The sequence below is a fragment of the Psittacula echo genome (assembly GCF_963264785.1).
Source record: "Psittacula echo genome assembly, chromosome: 12".
Classification (NCBI taxonomy): domain Eukaryota; kingdom Metazoa; phylum Chordata; class Aves; order Psittaciformes; family Psittacidae; genus Psittacula; species Psittacula echo.
The window spans coordinates 2,917,503-2,940,759 of NC_137747.1; the positions used below are offsets into that span (position 1 = coordinate 2,917,503).

General features: G+C 42.5%; 1 protein-coding gene across 1 annotated transcript in view; it reads left to right on the forward strand.

The window, feature by feature from the left end:
• Nucleotides 1-23,257, forward strand: part of ATP9A (ATPase phospholipid transporting 9A (putative)) — a gene marked incomplete at its 3' end in the record, with an annotated part of 58,428 nt that overhangs the window by 29,687 nt on the left and 5,484 nt on the right. The window contains exons 11-23 of the mRNA XM_080627989.1: nt 110-270; nt 1,052-1,194; nt 1,923-2,035; nt 4,465-4,677; nt 9,737-9,898; nt 15,266-15,358; nt 16,204-16,287; nt 17,129-17,299; nt 19,830-19,928; nt 20,194-20,283; nt 20,412-20,556; nt 21,228-21,292; nt 22,070-22,225. Of these exons, the coding sequence (XP_080484115.1) occupies nt 110-270; nt 1,052-1,194; nt 1,923-2,035; nt 4,465-4,677; nt 9,737-9,898; nt 15,266-15,358; nt 16,204-16,287; nt 17,129-17,299; nt 19,830-19,928; nt 20,194-20,283; nt 20,412-20,556; nt 21,228-21,292; nt 22,070-22,225 (1,695 nt within the window). The remainder of the gene's footprint in view (nt 1-109; nt 271-1,051; nt 1,195-1,922; nt 2,036-4,464; nt 4,678-9,736; nt 9,899-15,265; nt 15,359-16,203; nt 16,288-17,128; nt 17,300-19,829; nt 19,929-20,193; nt 20,284-20,411; nt 20,557-21,227; nt 21,293-22,069; nt 22,226-23,257) is intronic.

Consider the following 23,257-nt stretch of genomic DNA (forward strand, 5'->3'; position numbering starts at 1 on the left):
GACATTGGCCGGTGGGGAATGGCTCTTTGGTAGTTGATTCCCTTTGTGAATATTGCATTGAGCTGCCATCCTCATTTGTGTGCTTGAAATGTCTCTCTCATTTCTTTAGATTGGTCTTTTTGATTTGGAAGTGAACTGTCTTACCAAGATCCTATTTGGGGCCCTTGTGGTTGTCTCACTTGTCATGGTGGCCCTTCAGCACTTTGCTGGCCGCTGGTATCTTCAGATCATAAGATTTCTCCTTCTGTTCTCAAACATCATTCCCATTAGGTAAGGCGTTCTCTAATTCTACCCAGCAAAATACTTCCTGCTTTGTGTCCTCCTCCATGTTTCTGGTGTGAACAAGCACATAAATGTCAGGGGTGGGTACCAGTTGATGCTCAGGAACCCATCCGGGGGTGTTTGACAACTAAGCAAACCTAAAAATAGAAATCAAACATAAGAATTGCTTTGTTGTTTCTGCTGAATGTCTTCAGCATATTCACCCGTTCACTGACTGACTCAGTCTGTGGATTAGTCATTTAAGGCCCCTTCTTTCAGTGTTTGGGCTACCTGGTACTTTGATAAGGGCAGAGCAAAAAGTGGAAAAGTGTTATTTACACAGCACGTAGCATAATAAGACCCAATTGCCTTTTAGAGGAGATTAAAACTTTAGTGTTCAATTGTACAATATTAACAAGTAGACTGTTACTTTCACTGTAGGTCTGGGAATTCATTTCCAGTTCCGTTTTTAACCTGCTGTCTGTGTATCAGTCACGGTGTCCTTACTTGTCTGTGTCCATCTTCCACTCAAATGATACCTGTTCTTCTCAATTCTGTCATCTGTTTTTGAATTACAGTATCACTGCAGCAATGCACAGTCCTCCTCCCCATTTGCCACCCAATCACTGACTTTGAGTATAATTCTCCAGACACCCTCTTTGGCACTAGGTTCAAGTTCATCGTGGGGAAAGTGTCCTTTCATTTTCCTGCGGCAGTTCACCATGACTTTTCCCAAAGTTTAACTAGCAATACATTTCCTTTTTCTTTTCCCCCTCTTCCTCCTGCATAGTTTACGTGTGAATCTGGACATGGGGAAGATTGTCTACAGCTGGGTGATCCGCAGAGATTCCAAAATCCCTGGGACTGTGGTTAGGTCCAGCACTATTCCTGAGCAGCTGGGGAGGATATCCTATTTGCTTACAGACAAAACAGGTATTTCATCTGAGGTTTAGAGTCATGGCATGTTGTTGTTTGGATTTTGTTATGAGTTTGGTCAGCCAGAGAGTACAATATAAGATTTCTTTGGACTAGAAGAAATACGCGTTTCCTGTCACTTCGACAGTGTGATTTAATCGGTCTTTGAAAAAAAATTCACTTTTTTGTGTTCTGAATGCATTATAAGTAGGATAGGGCAGAAATATTATGCTACTTCAAAGATCACTTGAAGTATGCTATTAAACCAAAAGCTCAGGGTATGAATAAAAGCAACTTTTTGGAGTTAGCTTTCAAAGCCAGATGAAGACAGTTTACACATGTAGGCAGAAACATACCATCCATCTATCTGCTGCAAGACCTAAGCTGTAATGAAAAGCTTGGTCTGACATAAAATCCTGGTCCATTGAAGCTGTTTCTAGTTGTCTTTGGTTCCAACAGAACCATAATTGTGCCTTCAGCCTTTGCTGACATCAACTTTGGGGTGAATCTCATTCTTATTTACTGGCCCAGTGATGCGCACCACTACTTGTAGGGAGAATCAGCCCTCAGGCTTGTTAATGTTGTCTGTCTTGGTGGCTTCAGCCTTTGCTGAAAGCCTGGTGCAGTGACTGATTCAGCTTCTGGCCTAGTTTCTCTTGAATTTGGGGTGCAGCAAAGATGAGAACATCTGTTGTGGAATAGACGTGTTGGTTCTCACTCCGTACCTGGTGCTGTTTCTGTTACAGGAACTCTTACACAGAACGAGATGGTCTTCAAGCGACTTCACCTGGGAACAGTAGCTTACGGCCTGGACTCCATGGATGAAGTGCAGAGCCACATATTCAGTATATACACACAGGTAGAATTAAATTGCATTACTTAAATCATTGTTCACAAGTTTTCCAGGTCACTGGTCTAATGGTGAGTTAATATGGCATGGATCTGCTTATTAGCTAACGCTTTTTGGAAAAGTCTGAAGGACTCGGTAAGCAGTAACAGAGAACAGTAGAACAGTGTATCAGTATCACTGCTTTAGGCCCAGTGGTTAAAAAAGAGAATGGTAGAAGTGGAATTCTTTCACTAATACTCTAATGATCTTCTGTGGTGCATAACTGACATCTGCTTTGAGAACTATCTGTGTCTAAAGAAGGCAGCAAAGTCAACATGTAAAGCACAGAACAGGAAAATCCTGTTTTGGGAAGTCTCTCCCTAGCATTCCTCTTCCAGTATCACAGATGAGCCAGCATCTACAAAGCCTTCATCTCTGTTCTCAATTTCAGTTTATGATAACCAGGTAATGCCATGTGGCTTGTCTGGGTCTGCAAATAGTATTCGTTAGCATGTTACAATGGACAATCAAAACTTCATATAGATGCATGTACTTCCTTTGTAAAACAAGGGATGAGGTTTTACTTAAGAATATTACTACCTTGAGGAAAAAACTATTCAACTGTCAGTGACTGATGTTCCAGCTGCCTCTCTGTGTGGTACTTACAAAACATGCAAGAATTATCACTAGTGATGTAATCATGGAAGCATTTTTTTCCATGTTCTGTTAATAACCATTCTCTCAACTTCAGATAGAAACATTTATCTTGTGACTTACTCTTAGATTTTTTTTTTCCTGTTGTAAAATGTGATTCCGGAGATGCAGTCTGCAGATATTAGTGATGAATTACTATTCCCATGTCATATGTGAAGCATTTGGATTTCTCAAGAGTTGTGGAATAGCTTCATTCCTATAGAAACTGCAGAAGTAGTTCTTGAAGTGCCTGTGCCTTGGTGATGCACACCCGATGCAGTGAACTGGGTTTTTCACATCACATTGATTTTGCTTTGCTTTAGAGATTTTAGACTCAAGTACACTTTCTGTACCCCCCACGAAGTGAAACATGAAGCCAGCATTCTTGCCTGGAAAAAGGCACCATGTACTGTAAATGGGATTCTTATTTTTGGCTTTTATTCATGGTGGCAAAGATGCACAGCAGGTTTCCTTGACCTCAGTGATCTGTTTGGTGGTTTACCTCTTCCCTGGGCAGGCTGTCGGGCTGCAGTGTGCTTTTAACTAAGCATTTGATAGTTGATAAAATACCTGGTACTTTGAGTAATTATCTTCTTCACTGTCATGTGTCTCAGGTAACTTGTAACTCCTCTTGCTATTCCTCTCTCCCTCCCCCTCTGTTTTCACAGCCGCCTTAGTATCTGGTTCTTCTCTTGGTGTTGAGATCCTTAAAAGACTGAACTGTACTTAACAACAAAAACCAGATTTCAGATCTATTTACTCTCATTTTTTACTCTCAATCTCCAGAGGAAACTTGACTACTTGTTAATTATTTGCCAAAGTATTCAATATTTGTCAAGAACGTTTGGGTGACTGACAAGTCCAGTATGTGGCCAGTGCTTTATATCAGTTTAAAGGCACCTCAGCTGAAGGTTTGCTGTTGTTTGATTTGGTCAAAGCCTGTTGCAAAAGTGCTGATAAGCAGCAATATTGTATTTTAAGCTCTTACGTGTTGTAATCACTAGAGCATGGAAAATAGCATGTGGAATTACACTGGTAAAGGTTATGTCTCATAAAACGTTTATAATTACCAAGTGAGATTCCCTATAATGAGAGGCATTTGCTGGCGGTGATTCATTTTGAACTGTAGTTCTTCTTCTTTGCTCTTATTTTTACCATGTTGTGGCCTTTGACCTGGAAGTGAAACTTTTGTCCTTTTGACACTAAAGGTTAACAGAGCAGGAAACTAGATCACTGTGTGTCCCTTCTTCAACCAGGATAATTTAGTAATTGTGTAATTATCTGAAGACTCCCATTCTGATACTAAAAATAGTATTAAGAATTAAATGAATGTAATTAATTTTGGTGCGTACGAGTCATCTGTTTTCTGGTTTTGGCAATTATATTCTCTTGTGCATGAAATGCAATTGACTCTGAATTTTCAGAGTCACCAGTCTTTTATGGAGCTAAACGTGGTTTCACCGAGTCTTCTGACTGGTCTCTTGCCAGTTGGTGTTTGGATCTGCAGCAAGGGGTCATCTCCACAGGGTACAGTTCCAAAACCTTAGGTACATCTTTTGGGGCACACAGTAGCAGTGGTTACATTACACTGGGCTGTGTTCCCAGCAATTATCTGAGTTAAGGTGTATGAAGAGTGCATCTCATTGCTGGAGACATGAGTCTGTGCAGCTGATACATATATGATCTTCACTGAAGTGAAAACTCAATTTAAATTATCTTCTTTTCTTCCTGCAATAAGACTTTATTCCACCTTCCTTTTTTATAAGCAATCTCAGGACCCACCTGCCGTGAAGGGGCTTACCTTGGCCACCAAAGTGCGTAAAACCATGAGCAGCCGAGTACACGAGGCAGTGAAGGCAATTGCGCTGTGCCACAACGTGACGCCAGTGTACGAGTCCAATGGGGTGACAGACCAGGCTGAAGCTGAGAGACACTATGAGGACTCCTGCAGGGTGTACCAGGCCTCCAGTCCTGATGAGGTCAGTATCCATTTGCCTGTATAAAAATATAAATATGACCTTGCTTGCCGCTGGGAAAAAAAACTATTTGGTGAAAGTATTCCTGTCTAGTGAAGGGGATAATATTTTAATGCATTTATTGCACTGATAACTGATAGACCATGAGTGCCCTCTCAGCTGATACACTTAAGCCAAATCTGCCCCTCTGCCTGAAGCTAGAGAGCTACATAATGACTATGATCTGGCTGTTCTGCATCACAATTTTGCTCGTGTTTCTGCACGTTTTGTCCAGGCTATATTTTGCAGTTCAATGCTGTGAATCCCTTTGACGATGTTTGTTAGATTGTAGGTAATCTTGTCTTATTTGGGGGTAATGACTTGTGGAAGGGGGTTAGAGCACTTCCACAAGTCAGCTTGTTCCTGACCTTCGAGGTTCAAATTTCTGGACCAAGTGAAGAGTTGTAAATCACACTGGGTAGCACTGCTAATCCAGGACACATCCCTTCCCATGCAGATGGGACAGACCTAGGGCCCTGGTTAACTGTGCACAGTGAGCTAAAGTGCATGAGTTTGTCTCAGGGCAAAGCTGGGCCCTGCCAGTTCTCTGCTGGCACCCAGTCCAGGCAGGGCTATGCAGGGATGTACAGTAGGGATGGACTTTACCGCTCTCCAGAGACTCACTGGAGACTCTTACTGAATACTTGAGAGATCAAATTCACTACAGGATTTAAGGCTAAAGTATTCTTTGCCACCCTCTGCGAAGTTTGGAAAATCTAATTAGTGTGTAGTTTCCTTCTGTGATGAAGACAGGAGGAATCAAATAGGGTTTCCTGTATTGGTTGTACTTCTTGGATACATCTTTAGTGCAACCAAGGTAAAACAATTTGTTTTCTGTTAATATGTACAATTACACTTTCTCTGTGCCATTTGAAAGACTGAAGCTTGAAACTTCCCATAAGAATCCTAGTGGCAGCATGAGATCTTATCATCCATTTGACTACATTCGGAGGGTTCTTCCGTCTGTTGCCCCAGATAAAACAGGTTTGCCCCCTGTAATAACCTTTTCACCTTTGACATCAGAAAGGAAGCTGGCTTTCCTCATTCTTAGAGGTGAGAAATTGTTTGCATAGAAATAAATTTATTCATTAGAAGCCCAGCTGTGTGAGGATTTAGAGGTTGTCGCCTGTATTACTGAAGGACTGGCACACAGAGTTAGCTTCCGCATTTCACGTGCGTTCAAAATACTCCCTGTAGTGTTTCTTCCAAAGTAGACAATTCATTCATTTCACACAGTGTGTACTATACAAAGCTGCACCCTTGCTTTATTATTTCACACCTCTATTGGTGTGCCTATAGTGACAAGCGCTTACTCCTCCCTGGCTTTGGAGCTGGTGAGCAGCGTGCATGTACGTCCTTTCCCACCACATAATCTGGGACAGTATTTTGCTTACCTGCTTTTCTCCTCTAATGTGTTGCTGTCCCCTGTACAGCTTACAGAAAACAACTGCCTTTGGATTGAAATGAGTCCTGAATGATTTCCAGATGGTATTTTTTTGTGATCTCCATTTAAGTGGGGCTTTTTGGTTTGGTTTTTTTTTTTTCCCAAAGCATTTACTGGCTGTTTTTGCCCAGATCCTCTGTTTATTTACACGTATGCAGTGGTATATAGTGAAGTCAGTTATTTTTCTTTTCCTTTTTTGCTTTATACTGTTCTGTCTTTAAAATATTTATGCAGCAATTTGTCTCCGATACCCGAGGGATTATTGTTTGTTTGTTTTACTATAGTTTGATAACTAACCCATGTTTATTGTTTAAATTCTTTTTTCCTTTCTTGTGGTGTCTTAAGTGGTGAATTACAGTGGGTTCAGAAATCAGATACGTTTTGCCGCACTGAGGAAATCTTGTCTGTAGGTCTTAGATATACAAATATTGTTTAGACATGCTCTGTGTATGTCATACTAGATGGTACAAAATGCAGGATCAGCACAAGTTGAGTCCTTTAGAAGAGGGCAATGCTGTTAAATAGCATTCCCTGTAGAGGAATGGCTTTGGACTCCTGTTAAAGCCAGCCTTTGAAATCCTATATCAATAAAATATTGCCATGGCAGGGAAGGTCAGTTTATGAAATGAGTACAAAAACTTGTATTCTCTTTACTTTAACAGCAAGGGTAATTTCTACCAGTTGGCATAGGATTCATTTCCTGTAACAGAAAGCAGGATTTCCTAAATTTGTTTCCTGTGCACGCTGCCATTTAGAAGTCTTGAAGTATCTTTATTCAGATATCAGTTACAGCCTTGGGGCTCTGCAAGCCAGTTGTCAGTTGTAGCCATACAGTAACTAACAGGGGAAATGAAATAGATATAATCTGATCAGAGATAAGAGTGCCTGGGATTCCTGGGCAAACAGTCTATAACCCTGACAACCCGCTGCAGCTGCCAGGACATGAAAGGGTGCACCGATCAATTGGATTCTGCTTGCTGTCTGTCTGCCTAGGCAACCCTAAATGGGACGTTTGTAGAGCAACTCATGGCACAGAAGGATCAATTTGTCTCTTTAGAATGAAATTTATTAGTCAATATCCACTCCAGCGGTGGCTTGGGTAATTCAGTTGTCAGAAAGAGCAAAGTTTGGGGGATAGTGTGTAGCTGCTCTGCTTTGTAGTGCTCAGATCTATCTCTGACTTGGCCTGGATGGAGCTGCAGAATCCTGGAGTATGGTTAGGGCTTTTATTCATTTTCCCTCATCAGTGAGTGTGGGCTCTCTTGAAGGTGTTTGAGGGGTTTCAGGCCTGCTTTTAAATCTCCCTGGTTTAAGCTGTAAACGTGTTTTTGCGTTTTGAATGTTTCTTTTTGCCGTGACTGAGAGCACCTCTGGTTCTGTTTGCACGGCACAGAGTAAAACTCTCCTGTCTCACAACTGAGCTGGAATGTGCTCCCTGGCTTGGGGTGCCCAGACCCTGCGGAAGAGTCATCAGCACTTCCCAGAGCCTGGACCCATTGTGCTGCCTGTTGAATGGGGATGGTAATTTCAATGCTTTTAGTACATCTGATAGGAACACTTCAAAATTATATCACTTTCTCTCCCAGTAATTAATCATTAAGCACTATAGAGGCTGGGAAGTGGCATCTTCAAAGGGGTCAGCCTCACTTTTCCTCTGATGCTGAATGCAGTTCACCTGGAGGGCCATTAAAGGTTGACAGGACCCATGCCTTCTCAGGAGCAGAATGGAAAAGGGGGATGTCTTTCATTATTCATCCCTTTCCACTGATGTATCTTTTTGTGGTCTCAGGGCCATTGGTAGTGGCTGGTGTTTTTCAGTGCAGCACAGTCTGAAGCATGTCGTGGCCGTGACGTAGCACCTCTGACGTGCTGCTCATCCATTTGTTCTTTTGCCAAGGCTTTAATGCTTCCTGACACAGGATTTAAATGAGACTCTGTCAGTGGAGGAGGTGCCTGTGAAAGAAAGTAGCAAAGGAGATGCCTTAACGGGCTGAGCTGGAGCAGAGATTTGTGTCTCCGGAGATTTGCAGCTTATCACCATGGGCAAATCAACAGTGCTGCGCACACGGCGCATCACATAACTTCATGCTGTGAAAAATTCCTGATAATTATTTCTTAACCAGAGTATTAGAGACCCAAGCGCCATCTGCTCTGGGATACTGTTAAGAGGATTATCTGTCTGCACACCTTAATGCACCAAGGATGGCTTGAAGAAACTTTTGGAGAAGCTAAGCTTGAAAGAGCCTTTGATTTGTTGTAATCTTTGTGAATAAGCTTGCAAAAACTTGCTAATGTTAAACCAAATATTGATTCAAATTGATTTAAAGGTCTTTGTTATAAATACTGCCATTTTTATCTGTATCTTTACGTATAATTTCCCAAAATAAATTCTGGTTTTGTCTGTGGCATTTGTGGTCACTTAAGGCATTAAAGGCAGAACCTGAAAGGCACAAGGGATAATAAATCTTCAAGTGAGCAGCAACCATGTGCCCAGCACTCTCATGCTTTTGAAAATGTCTCTGTAAAATACTTCCAGTATTTCATGTCTGTTTGGAGAAAGTATCCCTTGATCCTTTCTGGAGGCCAGTGATATATGGGCTCATGTCAGCTGCTGCTCCCATCTGTTACTGCCAAGACAGCTTCCAGAGTTAAACCCCCATATCTCAGCAGGCTGGATCTTAAATGGATGTGTCAGCTGAGGTGAGGATCCTGGTGGAATTGTCAGGGAAGCAAAATAAAGGCTTGGGTCGTCTGTCATGACTGGTTGTAATCTAAGTGAAAGCTTATGATGGATTTATTGTTGTAGGTCCTTAAATTCTAGGAGCTGCAATCAAAATGATACCCACATAAGTTCATTTCAATTAGTTCTGGTGTGTGCCTTGAACACTGTGGGGTCTGTTTGGGGGTTTTTATTTTGGTGGGGTGTTTTTAATGTTTGGGGTGAAGTGATTCTCTGCCAATAGGTGTCTGAACCAGCCTTCAGCTGTCTTGCAGTGCAGAGGTTGAAAGCTGTTGATGAACCTTTACTACCAGAGTATGACACAGAACTCATTTTGTTTGCCTTTTCTTTAATATGAATTGTTAACGTGCTCTGCATCAGTGTTTCTGGCTTTGATGCTGTAAATCCAGGATGAATGCACTGTTTTGAATTCTCGATTTCATAGACAACAAGCTGGGAAATAGCAAGTTCAAGAAGTGTTTGTAAGATGTGCATGATGTGCCCAAGCACCCCAGGTCTGGGCTAAGGGTGGTGGTTCCTGCCATGGTTGAAGGGTTGTCCTTTGGGATGTGGTAGTCGAAGGCAGGGATCTGTCCACCTCCTGCTGATAGTCCGTCAGCTGAATCAGGCAGGATCTGGGCTGCCCAAACCCCAAAAACACTGGTAGTAAGCTTCTAACCTCAGGAAGAGCCTGCTAGAAAGAGCCATATAGGAGCATGTATGAACTGATCTGTTCTGTAGTGCCATTAATGACTAATGAGCTTCTCTGCAGCCCCCATCCGCTATCCCTTCCCCTCTGGTGCTCCTCAGGGGAGGTATGGCTTGGCCTGGCTCCCCTCTCTGTGGCCTTCTCCTTTCAGGTGGCTCTGGTACAGTGGACGGAGAGTGTGGGCTTAACACTGGTGGGTAGAGACCAGTCCTCCGTGCAGCTGAGGACACCGGGTGGCCACATCCTGAACTTCACCATCCTCCAGATCTTCCCCTTCACTTACGAGAGCAAGCGCATGGGGATCATCGTTCGGGTAAGTGGTTTCGGGTAAGCTCTCGTGTCTCTGAATCTCCTGCTAACACAGTGTGAAACTTGTAAACCACTTGTTCTCAGCTGTGCTGTCTTCTTTGCAGTCTTTTCTAGCTCAGGTTCTAGGTTAGTTCTCTATTTTGAACTAATGACATCTCACTGCTGGGTGATACATCCTTTTCCTTGTCCGTATGGGTAGTAAGTGCTGTAATGCCCTGGAATATCTTTAGTGTATTGATCTTGCATCAGCCTTCCAGGCCTTATAGCAGCCATCCAGTACCTGAAGGGGCCTAGAAGAAAGCTGGAGAAGGCCTTTTTAAAAGGGCAGGTAGGGAGAGGACAAGCGGGAATGGCTTTGAAGCCTCAGTCTGTGTCCTGGGGTTGTCTTTTCATCTGTCCAAAAGCTCCTACCTGTCCTATCCATGCCACAGTTGTGCTGGCAGAGCTGGGGGGACTATATGATGGACTGGGGCTGCGAGGTGACCCAGGTCACAAGTGCTTTCCCTTCCTCAGGGTCAGCCAGGAGCAGGAACTCGAACAGGTTCACAGATCCAGCTTACACTGCATCTCCAGAGCAGTTGTGGTGGTACATCAGGGGGTGATCATGACTGATGCCACAACAAATGACTTTCAGTTATTGTTAGTGGTTTTTTTGGAAGTGCTCCCCAGATCTCTGCCAGGCATTGAAAGTCCTTTCAAATCCCATGGAAGTACAGCATGGCAGCGGGAAGCACTTATAGCTGCAGGGAACGTTTTCTGAGCTATATACCAGAGCTTGCAACCATGCTGAGAATGTAGTGTCATGAGCAGGGTTTGAAAATAGCTGAGTAAAGGTAAAAGGGTGCATTTGTGCAAGTACCTTTATCAGCAGCCACAGGGAATGCGCACGCTAAATACGTGCCCAGTTGAAGTTGCACGTGTTAACTTTATGGTTCTATATCCAAATACAATAAAAGGTTGGACTTTCAGGAAAAAAAATGCTTTAAAAGAAAGAAGAAAGTCTGGATGTTAAAACCAGTTGAGATCAGTTGTCCGTTATCATCATTAGTTTTCAAGATAGTGCTAGAGAGTCTGTGTTAGCAAGGTAAACAAGCCCAGCTATGGTAAGACACTTCCATTTGCCTGTGAAGCAAATAAGGTGAAGCAGTCTGGATATTTCTTTTAGAGATAATTAAAACGTCCCTGTTATTTTCTACTGGGAGTACAGGTAGTTAAGTGGTACCAGGAATCTAAAACATGAATATGAAACCTGTAATCCAGGGCAAGATATAATTTGTTGTATCATTTCTTGGGAAGTGCAAGTTTCTTATATGTTTGTTAGGGTGGAAAGAACAGGTAAGATTGGTGGGTTTGTAACCATTTCCCCCCTTCCCCCCCTTCATTTACTCTGTGGTAAAACCGGATGATTGTTTTGGGATGTCTAGAAATAGGGTGTAAAAATATCTTCTGCCTCATGTATTTTAAGTTATAAGAGGAGGACTTGCCTTTGCTTTTAGTTAGAAGTAGTCAGGATCAGCATTGCGTGCATGGCTCTCATCGACAGCAGATTAATGTAGTCTGCTTTATCGGCTGATGTTTGGTAGCTTCACAAATCTCAGCTTCTCTGGAGGCCTGGGAGAGCACAGCCACTGTCAGAAATGAAGAGCATCTTGAAGGGATGACGTCCAATGGAGCAATGCAGTGGCTGTATTCAGCAACAAATACGAGAGAACTTCAGTATTGCTGCTACCAAGAGATCTGGTGATAAAGATGGAACTGTAATAGGTGTATACAATTATTTACACAAACCCATGAAGAACAAGATACGTTTAATGTGGATTGAACATTGTTAAAGCTCATGCAAGTGGCTGTATTTGTATTATCCTGTCTGAGTGTTTTGGATGTGAAACTGCTGTTGTTCAAGGAACTGTTTTTGAGTTCTGGATCACACAACACACTGCAGTGCATGGGGCACAAATTTGTATTTCAAGTTGTTCCAGGCTTTGGAATATTAAAACATGCCCAAGGGCAGGAATGTTAGTTGAAGTGGGCTGATAGGCTGAGCTTGTGCAAAGTAATCAGTGTGTTAAATCTGTGAATCTAGAGTTCAACCGAATGCCTTTGAAAGTACATAGCCAGCAGTGTTAGTGTTCTCACAAATGTCTCGTGCTGTGTGGGACAGCTGCAGCAAGTCTAGTGCGTATCCATTTAAATACAGCAAGTGTCGATCTTTCAGGTTATTTATTTTTATAGTGGAAATTATGTGGACGCTTCAGGTAACCTTTTCAAGACCTAGAATAAAAACTTTAGCAATAAAAGATGAAGGATTAAACCGTCTCCCTCCACACTGCTTATTAAAAGTGCAAACTTCAGATGAGGCGCTGTTTTATCAAAGTTGTAAGAAGTGGGCTGACCATCAAAGCCGGGGTGCATGTCATTAGGTTGTGTTCATATGCTCAAGAGAGAAGTGCATGCTCTGAAATTTCCCATCTAAATGGAAGAGAGACTTTCTCCTCCACCCCCCCTTTGATTTGAAGCTTATTCATTTTAAGTTATCCATTATCTACATGCTTCCCCATTACGAAGAAAAAGATTTCTATTTTGCATTTGTGTATCTAGAATATTAATGCTACCAAAACTGGCAAAACTCCCACTTGTGGTCAGTGGGAGCAACATCAGGCATAGATCTTGACTGTAAATACTGTTAATAGAAGCCCTGGCCCCTCTCTGTTGTGCTTGTTAATTGAGTGTCTATTTTGCAGCCATTGAGTTGCTGCTAAGCCGCTAAGATCAGCTCCCTATGTACCCTATGCAGAAGTAGGGTGTGAGTAGCAGATGTTGGGTGCCTAGGGCTTTGCTATGTTCCCGTGTGCTCCCAAAACACTATGTTAAGCAGGGTTTTCATTTCTATTAAAAAGAAAAAGGAAAAAAAAAGGGTTTGCAAACAGGTAGTTGTCAAGTTAAATTTTTCTTTGATTAAGTATACATGTATGCATGTGTAGGCATGCCGTTTGGTTTTGATCCACAACTTGCAAGATGTTTACCTCTAAAGCGTATTTTCTAGAACCCTGTAAAAAACAGTTTAAAACTTGGTTAAAAATTTGTATCTTTTAAAACTTACTTGAAAAACAGAAATAAAAGGAGGGAAAGTAGCTTGAAGTATCCAGAAGACAACAGGCAAAGTGAGCAACCAGGAAGGAGAGGGAGGGAGAGCTGCTGACTGAGACTGCGCTCAGAACTGTAGTGAGTAGAATTCACATGGCAGTATTTTCTGTTCAGCCATACGGATATTGCTCGTTCTTGTAAACTGCATCTTTTTCAGCTGGCAGGAGCCAGTGGGATCATCCTGCCAGGCTTCCTGTACAGTCTGGGTATGGAATTTCAGTGAGTGACTCATGTGCCCACCCTTACAGTGCTGTTACTGAACCCTTGGCAGAGACATCCATCTTCCTGCTGGTCCTGTCCGCTCTGGCTCCTATGAAAAGATCTCCTTCAACGTATAACTTTTAGTAAATAAAGTCATAGTTAATGCTGGAAACAAGTAGCAGATGTTGCCTTGTTTGGGATATTTTTGTAATATCTCTGTGTTTGCTAGTTATCAACTGTCATTTCTGTGGCTGATTATTTTAGTTCTGAGAAGTCTTGTTTCTACCAAAGCAGCCACTCTTCGCCGTCCTGTTTACTGACTTATCTTCTTGAAAGAAAGCCTGGTTTTTTTTGACCACAATATTTTCCATTCTTTTTCTTTGCATTTTTTTCCCCTTACCCATGTGGAATGATCTTTGTTGTAAAGCGAAGATAGTGCTATTGTCATATCTGGAATTGAAAGAAGCCTTTGAACCGTGGCCAGAGTCAGACCACGGTGGAAAAAGATGCCTCTCCAAAACAATATAACTGGCAAATCTCTGTGTAGATTTATAGTGTGATTTTACCATAATATGAGAACGCAGTAACCTCCTATTGAACTCGGTGAGAGGAAATGACTAATGCAAGGAGATAGCTGATACAGTATTTATATTGGACAAAAAATCTAAACTATCTTAAGCCAGTTCTGCAGCACGGGAAGTGGGGTCTTTATTCAGTTTCCTACAGAGATGTTGGTAGACACTTTTTAATCAAATAATTTAATAGATAAACCTTTACCTTTAGCTACTGCCAAAAGTGTTGTTTTATTTAAGCGGATTCTGGTTGTTTTGGTAGGCTGACACGCATTTTGCTTTGGGGATGTGGGGGTATCAGTATACGGAGGTTTCTTGTTGGATGTTTGAGGACACTGAAAACTGTGCTTAAGCTGAATTATAAGAATCTTCCTTGTGAATATCTCTACGAGCTTGGCAAAAATGTTCAGAAAGGAGCTTCGTTATCTTTGGCTACTCCTAATTTCCCTAGCAAAGACACTTGCTTCTCATCTTTGCTTTTTTATCCACATTAGCTGCTGCGTTTCTTTTAAGCTATGGTTATAAACTGTTTTGCCATTGCCGCAGGGTGTTAGACTTTTACCTACCAACTCAAACTATTGGTGTATGAGAACCTTCACCGCTATTTTCTCTAGTAGTGGAAGAGATTGCCATGAATATTAATAGTGTAAGAAAGAAGAAGTGTCCACTGTGCTTTTCTTTAATACCTTTTTTTCCTGAAGTATTTTCCCCCCTTCATTTGCAGCTGTGTGTTACCAGACCTTCCTGGGCTCTTTGTTTTTCCTGTGTTAAGTTTATTTTCTTCTTATCCCTGGTGGCTGTCTTGGTTTACAGAGCAGTTTGTGCCTTACTCATTGTTTTGTCTCCTTTGAGGAAATTGCCAGGTTTCCATTAGCTTGTAATACTAATAGCTGTGACCTCCTTAGATATCTGCCTGGTTAGAAGGGATTTTTTAATTTGTGGTAATGTAAATATGCTTTGCTTGCAGCCTACAAATTACTTGTATCGAGTAAGGCAGGCAGCAGTCTAACCTTTCTGTGGCAAGTGTAAACTTTAATTATGCTTATGCTGTATAATGTAACAGAGGGGGTAAATTAGAGTGGGTTTTACTCTGTTAAGCTTCATGCATCTGTTTTATTGCTTCAGGTAAGTATGAAATGAATTTTCAAGGTGAGGACCAGAGGTTATTCCAAAGGCACGCACAATCAGGATTGAGAGGTGTCTGCGTGGAAATGTCACGTTGCAGATTAAAAAGCTCATCATCCTTGTCTAAACCATTAATTTCTACTCTAAATTAACCACACTGCAGTTGAATAGGCATCTGCTTTTGGCCCCCAGACAGATGGACCTTCAGCCTGAATCAGTGCAGGCATTTTTGTGACTGGTGTGCAAAAAATTCATCACTTAGCTTGCGGAGGCCACTCCAAATATGCTAATAGTGGCCCAACTTAGACTCCTCTGTTTCTTATCTGCAGGATGAATCAACAGGAGAGATCACATTCTATATGAAGGGAGCTGATGTAGTGATGGCTGGGATCGTGCAGTACAACGACTGGCTGGAGGAGGAGGTATGGGGCTGTCTCCCCGATGTATGCAGGGTTTCTCATGCGAGTGCTTTTCTCCTTCCAGGGCAATGCATGACAAAGTTTGTCAGCGTGGCAGGGTGTTCATAACTGCTAAAACATCTGTGAGTCAGAAGGTCACTGATGTCTTGGCTGTTCATTGAATTAGACTTCAGCCAAATATATATGTAGGAACGAAAAAAGTCAGGTGGCAAGTTCAACATACTTGGTGCAGAAAGTCCTGTAAATAAAATGGATTTTGCTCAGAACGGATTGCCACTCAAGGTTACCACATTTGTCCGGGGCTTGATCCTGTGTTTGTATTTATTGTAGACTGAAAAGTCTCGTTTCAAAACTACACTGGGCAGCTTTATACTGGGATACGTCTGTCAGGTTAGTAGTAATGCTGATGCAGAGTTCATAGCAGTACCTTCCACTACTGATTCTCCCCCACCTCCAAACCCTGGTGTTTGAAGGAATAGTATTACCTTGGTCTTATTTTAAAGAGTTGATGGCCAAAGATGTGAAGTCTACAAATCAAGGGCTTGTGTCCACTTACTTACATATGGAGGAAATGAAATCAGTGGGGTTGGTTTTGTCACACTGGTATAGCAGAGAGAACATTTTTTGTTTCGGATCACTGGGATAGATTGCAAACTGTGGCAGGTCTCCTTTTTTCCTCTCAGGTTTATCATGCACTTTATCAGATGCTAGAGACTCACTAGGGTTGCTCAGATAGGATGGTTATTTTCTTAACTTGCTATCTTACGTTGCCATCTCTGCAATGCTGTGCATAAATCATCTTACTTGTGATGGAGTTTACGGTCTACAATGGGATGTTTCTTTTCCAGTGTGGTAACATGGCTCGGGAAGGCCTGAGGGTTCTTGTTGTAGCCAAGAAGTCTCTGACGGAAGAGCAGTATCAAGACTTTGAAGTAAGTTTTTGTTTGTTTCCTTTTCTTTGGTTTTAAACAAACAATCACTGCAGTGATTCTGACGGAGCTCTGGTGATAATGCCGCCTCTCATCTCCCTCCTCCTGCTAACATTGTCATCCTTCAATGTCAAAGTTGCTTTTTAAGTGATACGTATGAAACTGGATCCCAGCCAGGACCCTCCAAAACAGTTCCTGAATCCTGCCTTATAATCTTTTGCAGTAATAAATTCTGCAAATCTTCATCATTTGTTAGACAAGTTGTGTTTGTGTGGGGAAACGTGTTGGCTTTCAGTTTTCATTGTTGCCTTCTGACATCCATGGAAACTACAAACAACCACAATATAGCCCAGCCGAGCTTCATGGAAACACAGGCTTCACACGTGAGGTTTATTAGGTGGGTCTCTACACACAGCACTATGTTGCTTACCCCAGGCAGGCAAAATGTGAAGCAGAACTGTTAAGTTAAATGCAGAGAGGAGATAGTGGAAATGCTTAGGATTCTCCATTGCTATGGTTTGTAGATGTGTCAGTTGTGAAAACCATGGTTAGACCTGTGGTACAAGGGAGTTGCTTCCGGGGTTTCTGTAGATGCCACTTCAGCAGCTGCTGTGCCTTGGTGTGCACACAGATGTGATGTGCACTGTGCTGCCCTGCTGTACCAGGACAGGGACAAAATGACAGAAACTTCCTGAAATAATTTCCATCTTATCCTGTAACACACGCCTCGTGTCCACCAGCCATTACAGGTGCCATCCCTGAATGAGAGTTAACAGCAGGAGCTTAACTGGGTAACCTGCAAGCTGTCTGTATGAGTGGGTGGTTGTGTCTCCTCTGTCCTCAGGCACGCTACGTCCAGGCGAAGCTAAGCGTGCATGACCGCTCCTTGAAGGTAGCCACAGTCATCGAGAGCCTGGAAATGGAGATGGAGCTGCTGTGTCTCACCGGTGTGGAGGATCAGCTCCAGACGGATGTCAGACCCACTCTGGAGACACTGAGGAACGCTGGCATTAAGGTCTGTCCAACATAGTGTTATTCCTAGCTGGAACACTTAGACCCTCTGGAGTATGTGGCACTGTCCTACAGCCAGTGAGTCATGGCAATGCGGAGGCCCTGTCAAGCTGCATGTTTCACCAGGTGTCATTTCTAAGTGGAAGCAGTAGGGCTGGCCAATGCATTTTAAGCATCACTTTGGGAACAGAACATGCTGGAAACGGTAAATGTTAACTGAACACATGAAAGCATGTCACCTTTTGTGCTTTTCTTCTGATGTTGTTTAAAGTCTGCTGGTAACTAAGGACCACACAGCCACTTGCTCACTCTCCCCTTTTCCCCTCCCTGGATAGGATGGGGAGGAGAATCAAAGGAATGTAAAACCCACAGGTTGAGATAAGAACAGTTTAATAGTTGAAATAAAGTAAAATATAGTGATAACAGAAATAATAACAATAGCAATCCTGATTATAATCATAGGGAACAACAAAAAAAGAGAAATGAAAATTGAGAAAACACAAGCAATGTGCTCACCACACATTGACCGGTGCCCAGCCAGTCCCTGAGCAGTGATCCGCCCCTCCTGGCTAACTCCCCCCACTTTATATGCTGTGCATAATGTTCTGTGGTATGGAATACCCCTTTGGCTAGTTCAGGTCCTGGCTGTGCTCCCTCTGGCTTCTTGTGCTCCGCGCTGGCAGAGCATGGGAAACTGAAAAGTCCTTGATCAAGGCAGGTGCTACATAGCAACAACTAAAACATTGATGTGTTATCACCACTATTCTAGACTAAAGCCAAAACATAGCACTGCACCAGCTACTAGGAAGAAAACTAACTCTGTTCCAGCTGAAAACAGGATATCTTCCCGTAACATGCTCTGGCTCCATCTGCAGAGAAGCTGAGTGTGTAGGCAGAGACTTTCGGGCAATTGTTTGTTTCAGATGTTGTATGAAACAGGCCTGGTTTGGGTGTGCTGGGTCCCTGGTGCACCAGCTCCTGTGCGGGGGTTGAAGCTGTGCCTCTACAGCTTTTCAGTAGCCACTAGAGGGGGTGTGAGCCAAGAGAATCGGGGGCCGGGCTGACTGCTAGTTTTCTGGTCTTGGGTCCGTAAGATTCCCGCAGCTATGGCCTGAGCTGTGCTCAGCGGTGCGGGAACCGGCGGTGCTGCTTAGTTCCCATCTAGGAAGACCTGTCAGTCAGAGCCCAAACTTGCAAAAAGCAGTTAAAAAAATATATAAATAGAGTAAATATTCAGATTTGGGTGAAAAAAAGTGGGTAAAAGGTTCTGGTTGTGGTTTCTCTGCTGTAAGCAGCAGTGGGAGCAAAAACCTTGAGCCGTGCTGTGAATCCAAAGCAGAGCTGTGTGTTAGAGATTTAGGTAGGAAGTGGAATTCAAGGCTTGGGACAAGCTTCCAAAAGTGTTTTCTGTTTGGAACCATTCCTCTAAACAGCAAGGACTTGAGCAGAGAAGTAAGACGAGTGGAATCAGACAGCTCCTTAGCAGCACCGTGGCTTTTTCCCCCTGCAGCGTAGCCCTGGCCAGTTATTCCAAAGCTGTTTTCGCTTTTTTTCTCTCCACCTTGGCTGGAGTCAGTGTCAGGGTGTGGACTGTGTCATCACACAGCCAGGCCGGCGCTTCAGAGCACTCCTTGCAATGGTATGTTCATTAGGGTATTGCATGCAAGAAGTAAATCAAGAGGGAAGGCGGTCTTGTAATTCATTACAGGGACCATCTTGTTAAGATCAAATCTCTTTCCAACCTCAGATTATTAAACAAATAAGTGAGTCTTTGTGTGGTTTGGTTTGTTTTTCTCTTTGTGCTAGGTATAAATATATGTATTTTTAAAAGATTCGAGAAATATTCTTGGGTGGTGTCTTGAAAGAATAAAACATCAGTGGAAAAACAAAAATCCAACCCCAAAACTCTGGTATATTTACACTATTGAGAGAATTTCCTGTCAGATTATAACTGGGTACTGCTGCTGGGTATAGCTGCTGACATTGCTTTCTAACACCCCCCCTCACCAGCACAAAATAAAAGGAGCAGTGTATATTTAACAAAAAAAAAAAATAGAAAGGCACCAACCAACTGAGTGTGTTCCAGACGCACACATCAGCAGTGAGCTAACCCCAGTTGCATCATCCATATTTCAGGCAGGGCCACGAGGGATCTTTCTGCAGCAGGGCCCGTTTGTTTCAGCGTATGAGAAATAGCTGGGGTGGGACACATTAGTGCACGCATACACATTCTTTAGCTTGAGTTTTGTGGGTTTATCAGCAGAATCTTGAAATATGGCAGGTGGGAAAAAATGTTATACATCGTTTGTAACTTCTTCTGCATTTCAACCTCTTTAAAAGCTTTGCTTTCCTTCATCTGTGAGACTTTTCTTGTATGTATCAAAATAGGGCTTTGTGTTTAGTAGAATAGTATGCATTCTACATGTATTCTAGCAATCCTTTCGTATGCCTGAGCTGGCAGGTGGTACTTCTAGGTGTTCTGCAGATGTGGTTGTTAAGTTTTGTATTTAAGACATTAAATATTTGCATTTTAGGTGTGGATGCTGACAGGGGATAAGTTGGAGACAGCCACATGTACGGCCAAGAACGCACATTTGGTGACACGGGCACAGGACATCCATATATTCAGGCTAGTGAGTAACACCCACGTACCCCTCAGGACTTATTTGTGACCCCAAATTCTGGGACAGGAGGGGTGCTGAGATCACAACTGTTTTCCAGCAGTAGACTCAGAATATTATTATCCTTTTGACACAGCTTTCTGTTTACCTGACTGTGTGCTCTGAATAATTCCCTGTGCTGCCCATCCATATTGCTTTGGCTGCCTCTGAGACTTGTTTGTTTGGTTTTTCACCCCAATGAAGCAAACCCTTCCTCAGTTGCCATCTTTTTCCCCAGGTGACTAACCGTGGAGAAGCCCATCTCGAGCTGAATGCCTTCCGCCGGAAGCACGACTGTGCTCTTGTTATTTCTGGTGACTCCTTGGAGGTAGGCTCCAAACACCTCGGGTTGCTCAGGAGCAGCCCCAGATCGCTGTGGCTGAATTTGGGTTATGTTATTTTAAAGAAACTTTCCTCGTACAAACATCGGTGACGCTTCTGATCTCTGTAAATTAGGTGTGTCTGAAATACTATGAGTATGAGTTCATGGAGCTGGCTTGCCAGTGCCCTGCTGTCGTGTGCTGCAGATGTGCTCCAACACAGAAGGCCCAGATTGTGCGATTGCTCCAGGAAAGGACTGGAAAGCTCACCTGTGCAGTAGGTAAGGGGCTAGTTAGGGAGGAGAAACCATGTAGGGTGGTGTCTTTACTACTACTACTACTGCTTTTGAGTGAACAGACCCATGTTATCTTATAATACCCTGAAGTGCTGAGTTAGGAAACAGTTTTTTGTGGGATGGTTGAGAGGAGTTTTGCATATGAGAACTTCAATGAGAAAATACTTCTAAATATTTAGGGTGATACCTTTGCAAAACAGAGCTTGAACTTGACCAGGTGAAGTACCATTGTTAATGTGTGAGCTTTATTTCAGCACTGTAGGTACTTACAGTAAGTGCTTACTTGTAGGTGCACTTACACGACAGATAAAGTGATCAGACCTCTGGATCTATTAAGAACAAAACTAAACTTCCTAAAAATTAAATCAATGCAAGTGCTTGGTGATAGGCAACCAAGAGTCTGATTTTCAGCCAATAAGGGCTGGGGGCTGTCATCTAGCTACCCTTGCACTGCTAAGGCATCCAGCAAAGATAAGAAATGTCAAATTCAAAATTTATTATTTCTATTTGCAATCCTGCTTTTGTTGTTTAAAATCCTGCTTATGTTGATAGGGTTAAATGTTTCTTCTAATATGACAGTCTGGTGCAGATCTCTTCAGTGGATTTGCAAATTGCCCTTGTTGCTTAACTACTGATGTCATTTGTCTGACCTGCAGGTGATGGAGGGAATGATGTTAGCATGATTCAGGAGGCTGACTGTGGTGTTGGAGTTGAAGGAAAGGTGAGATTACCTCGTGTTTAATAAGACTTCCCATGGCAATTCAGGAGCTAGTTCACAAGTAACTCTTAAATGAATCCTTGGAAATTTGTGCAAGAACATGAGAAGTTTCCACAAGAATAATCATCAGACCCATACCCTTATCGTGAAAAATAACTCGGCTGCAAAGGAGACTACTGCTTGACAGAGTTCAAGTTTGTTATTTGATTCTTGTCCAAATTCAGGGAGTCTGCCCATCATAATTAGTTTTGAAGCTCTTAATCACACATAGGTGCTCCAGATGGTAGAGTTGTATTTACCCTGATAACATCTACTCCACATTTACAATTAAAAGCTATTTATGTTTGTTTAGAAGGCAAACTCTAGGTTAGAGCTCTGGTTCCTGCATGTAGAGCTGCTTGGAGTGACAAGGCTGGATTGGAGGCAGTGGGAAGACTCTGCTTGGAGTGAGCCAAAACATTAAAATTGATTAAACTTTTGAGACTGAAAATTCGCCTTCAGTACTGACTTGATATGAGTGTCACGTTAGCATGCACATTGTGAATCATAATCCAGAGGACTGCTTAGAGTTGGAGCCCAGGGTTCAAATGGGAATTCTCATTTTTGCTCTCTGCTTATAAGCCATGGTGGAAAGCAGAAGTGCTGAGATAATACTCTCCTCCACCTAATGTATTGCAAATTTTCTTGGAAATTGTGTCAGCAATAACTAAACAATATGATATTTCTTTGTTTCCAATAATGAAATGATCTCCCTCTGCTTTTACTTGCTGTTGTACACAGGAAGGAAAACAGGCATCACTTGCAGCTGATTTCTCTATCACTCAGTTTAAACATCTGGGTCGTTTACTAATGGTGCATGGAAGGAACAGTTACAAGCGGTCTGCAGCTCTCAGTCAGTTTGTCATCCACAGGAGCCTGTGCATCAGTACAATGCAGGTAAATGGACTGTCATGAGGACTTTTCCAGTGGAGAGGTGAAAAAGCCAAATCAAAAAGTAAAGATTTTTCCTTTTACCCTTTCATAAAGTGTAAAAGTGTTTCGTTCTGGATGCAACTATTTATTTTCCTGCAAATTTTCATGGATTAGAACTTAAGGATATTAGTTTGATTGAAAACATGCAAGAAAGTTACTGGTATTGGGAAAACAGTATTCTACCTTAGAAAGCATGGCTTTCACACAGCATGTCATCACTGTTGTTTAGTAATGCTGAAAATGTGAAGCAGGGCAATACTCTCAAGGTCTCTGCTGAGTAAGTGCACTTATTTTCAGGTGTGGTTTCACTTCAGTTGCACTATTTGAAGCCCTTATTTAAGCAACTGAGGAGGACCTGGCTCAGACCCTGATGAGGTTACCAACAGCTCAATCTCGTGGGCTGTGGAGTGTTCATGGGAGCTGTGCTCCAAAGGCTGCTGAAGCTCTTATTAACCTTCCCAAGTACTCAGCAGTTCACTGCAGCAGCATGGAAGCATTCTTTTCCTCTCTATTTCAAAGGGAACCTTAGAAACAGATTTGTTGTTAGCAAAATTTACATTGCTCGTGTGCAGAGCCTCAGTGTAACAAATACATATTTGCCAGTTGGCAGGGAGAGTTGAAAGATTCTAAGAGTTTATGAGCCACATTCCGCTCTTAGCTGTGTGACTTGAGTGAAAGTTACAGTGAAGGACAGAGATTACTCTTTGGGAGTTACATTTTCATGCCAGAAAGTACTGATACATTCCTGAAAAATACTACATACTTTTTGAGTAAAATACTTCATATTTTTGAGAAGGCCAATTCTGCCCACTCCCCTCTCTGGAGTAAACATGTTGGAGAGGGATGCATGGAGACAAAAGGTTCAGGCTCAAGTGGCAGTGTAGCTTACTCTGCAGCTGAAAGCAAGAACAGAAAACAAACCCATAACTTCTGTCAAAAAAGAAGTCATCTTGAACTCCTTGTAGTTTGTATTGGTGAGTGTTCACTCTTCTTATG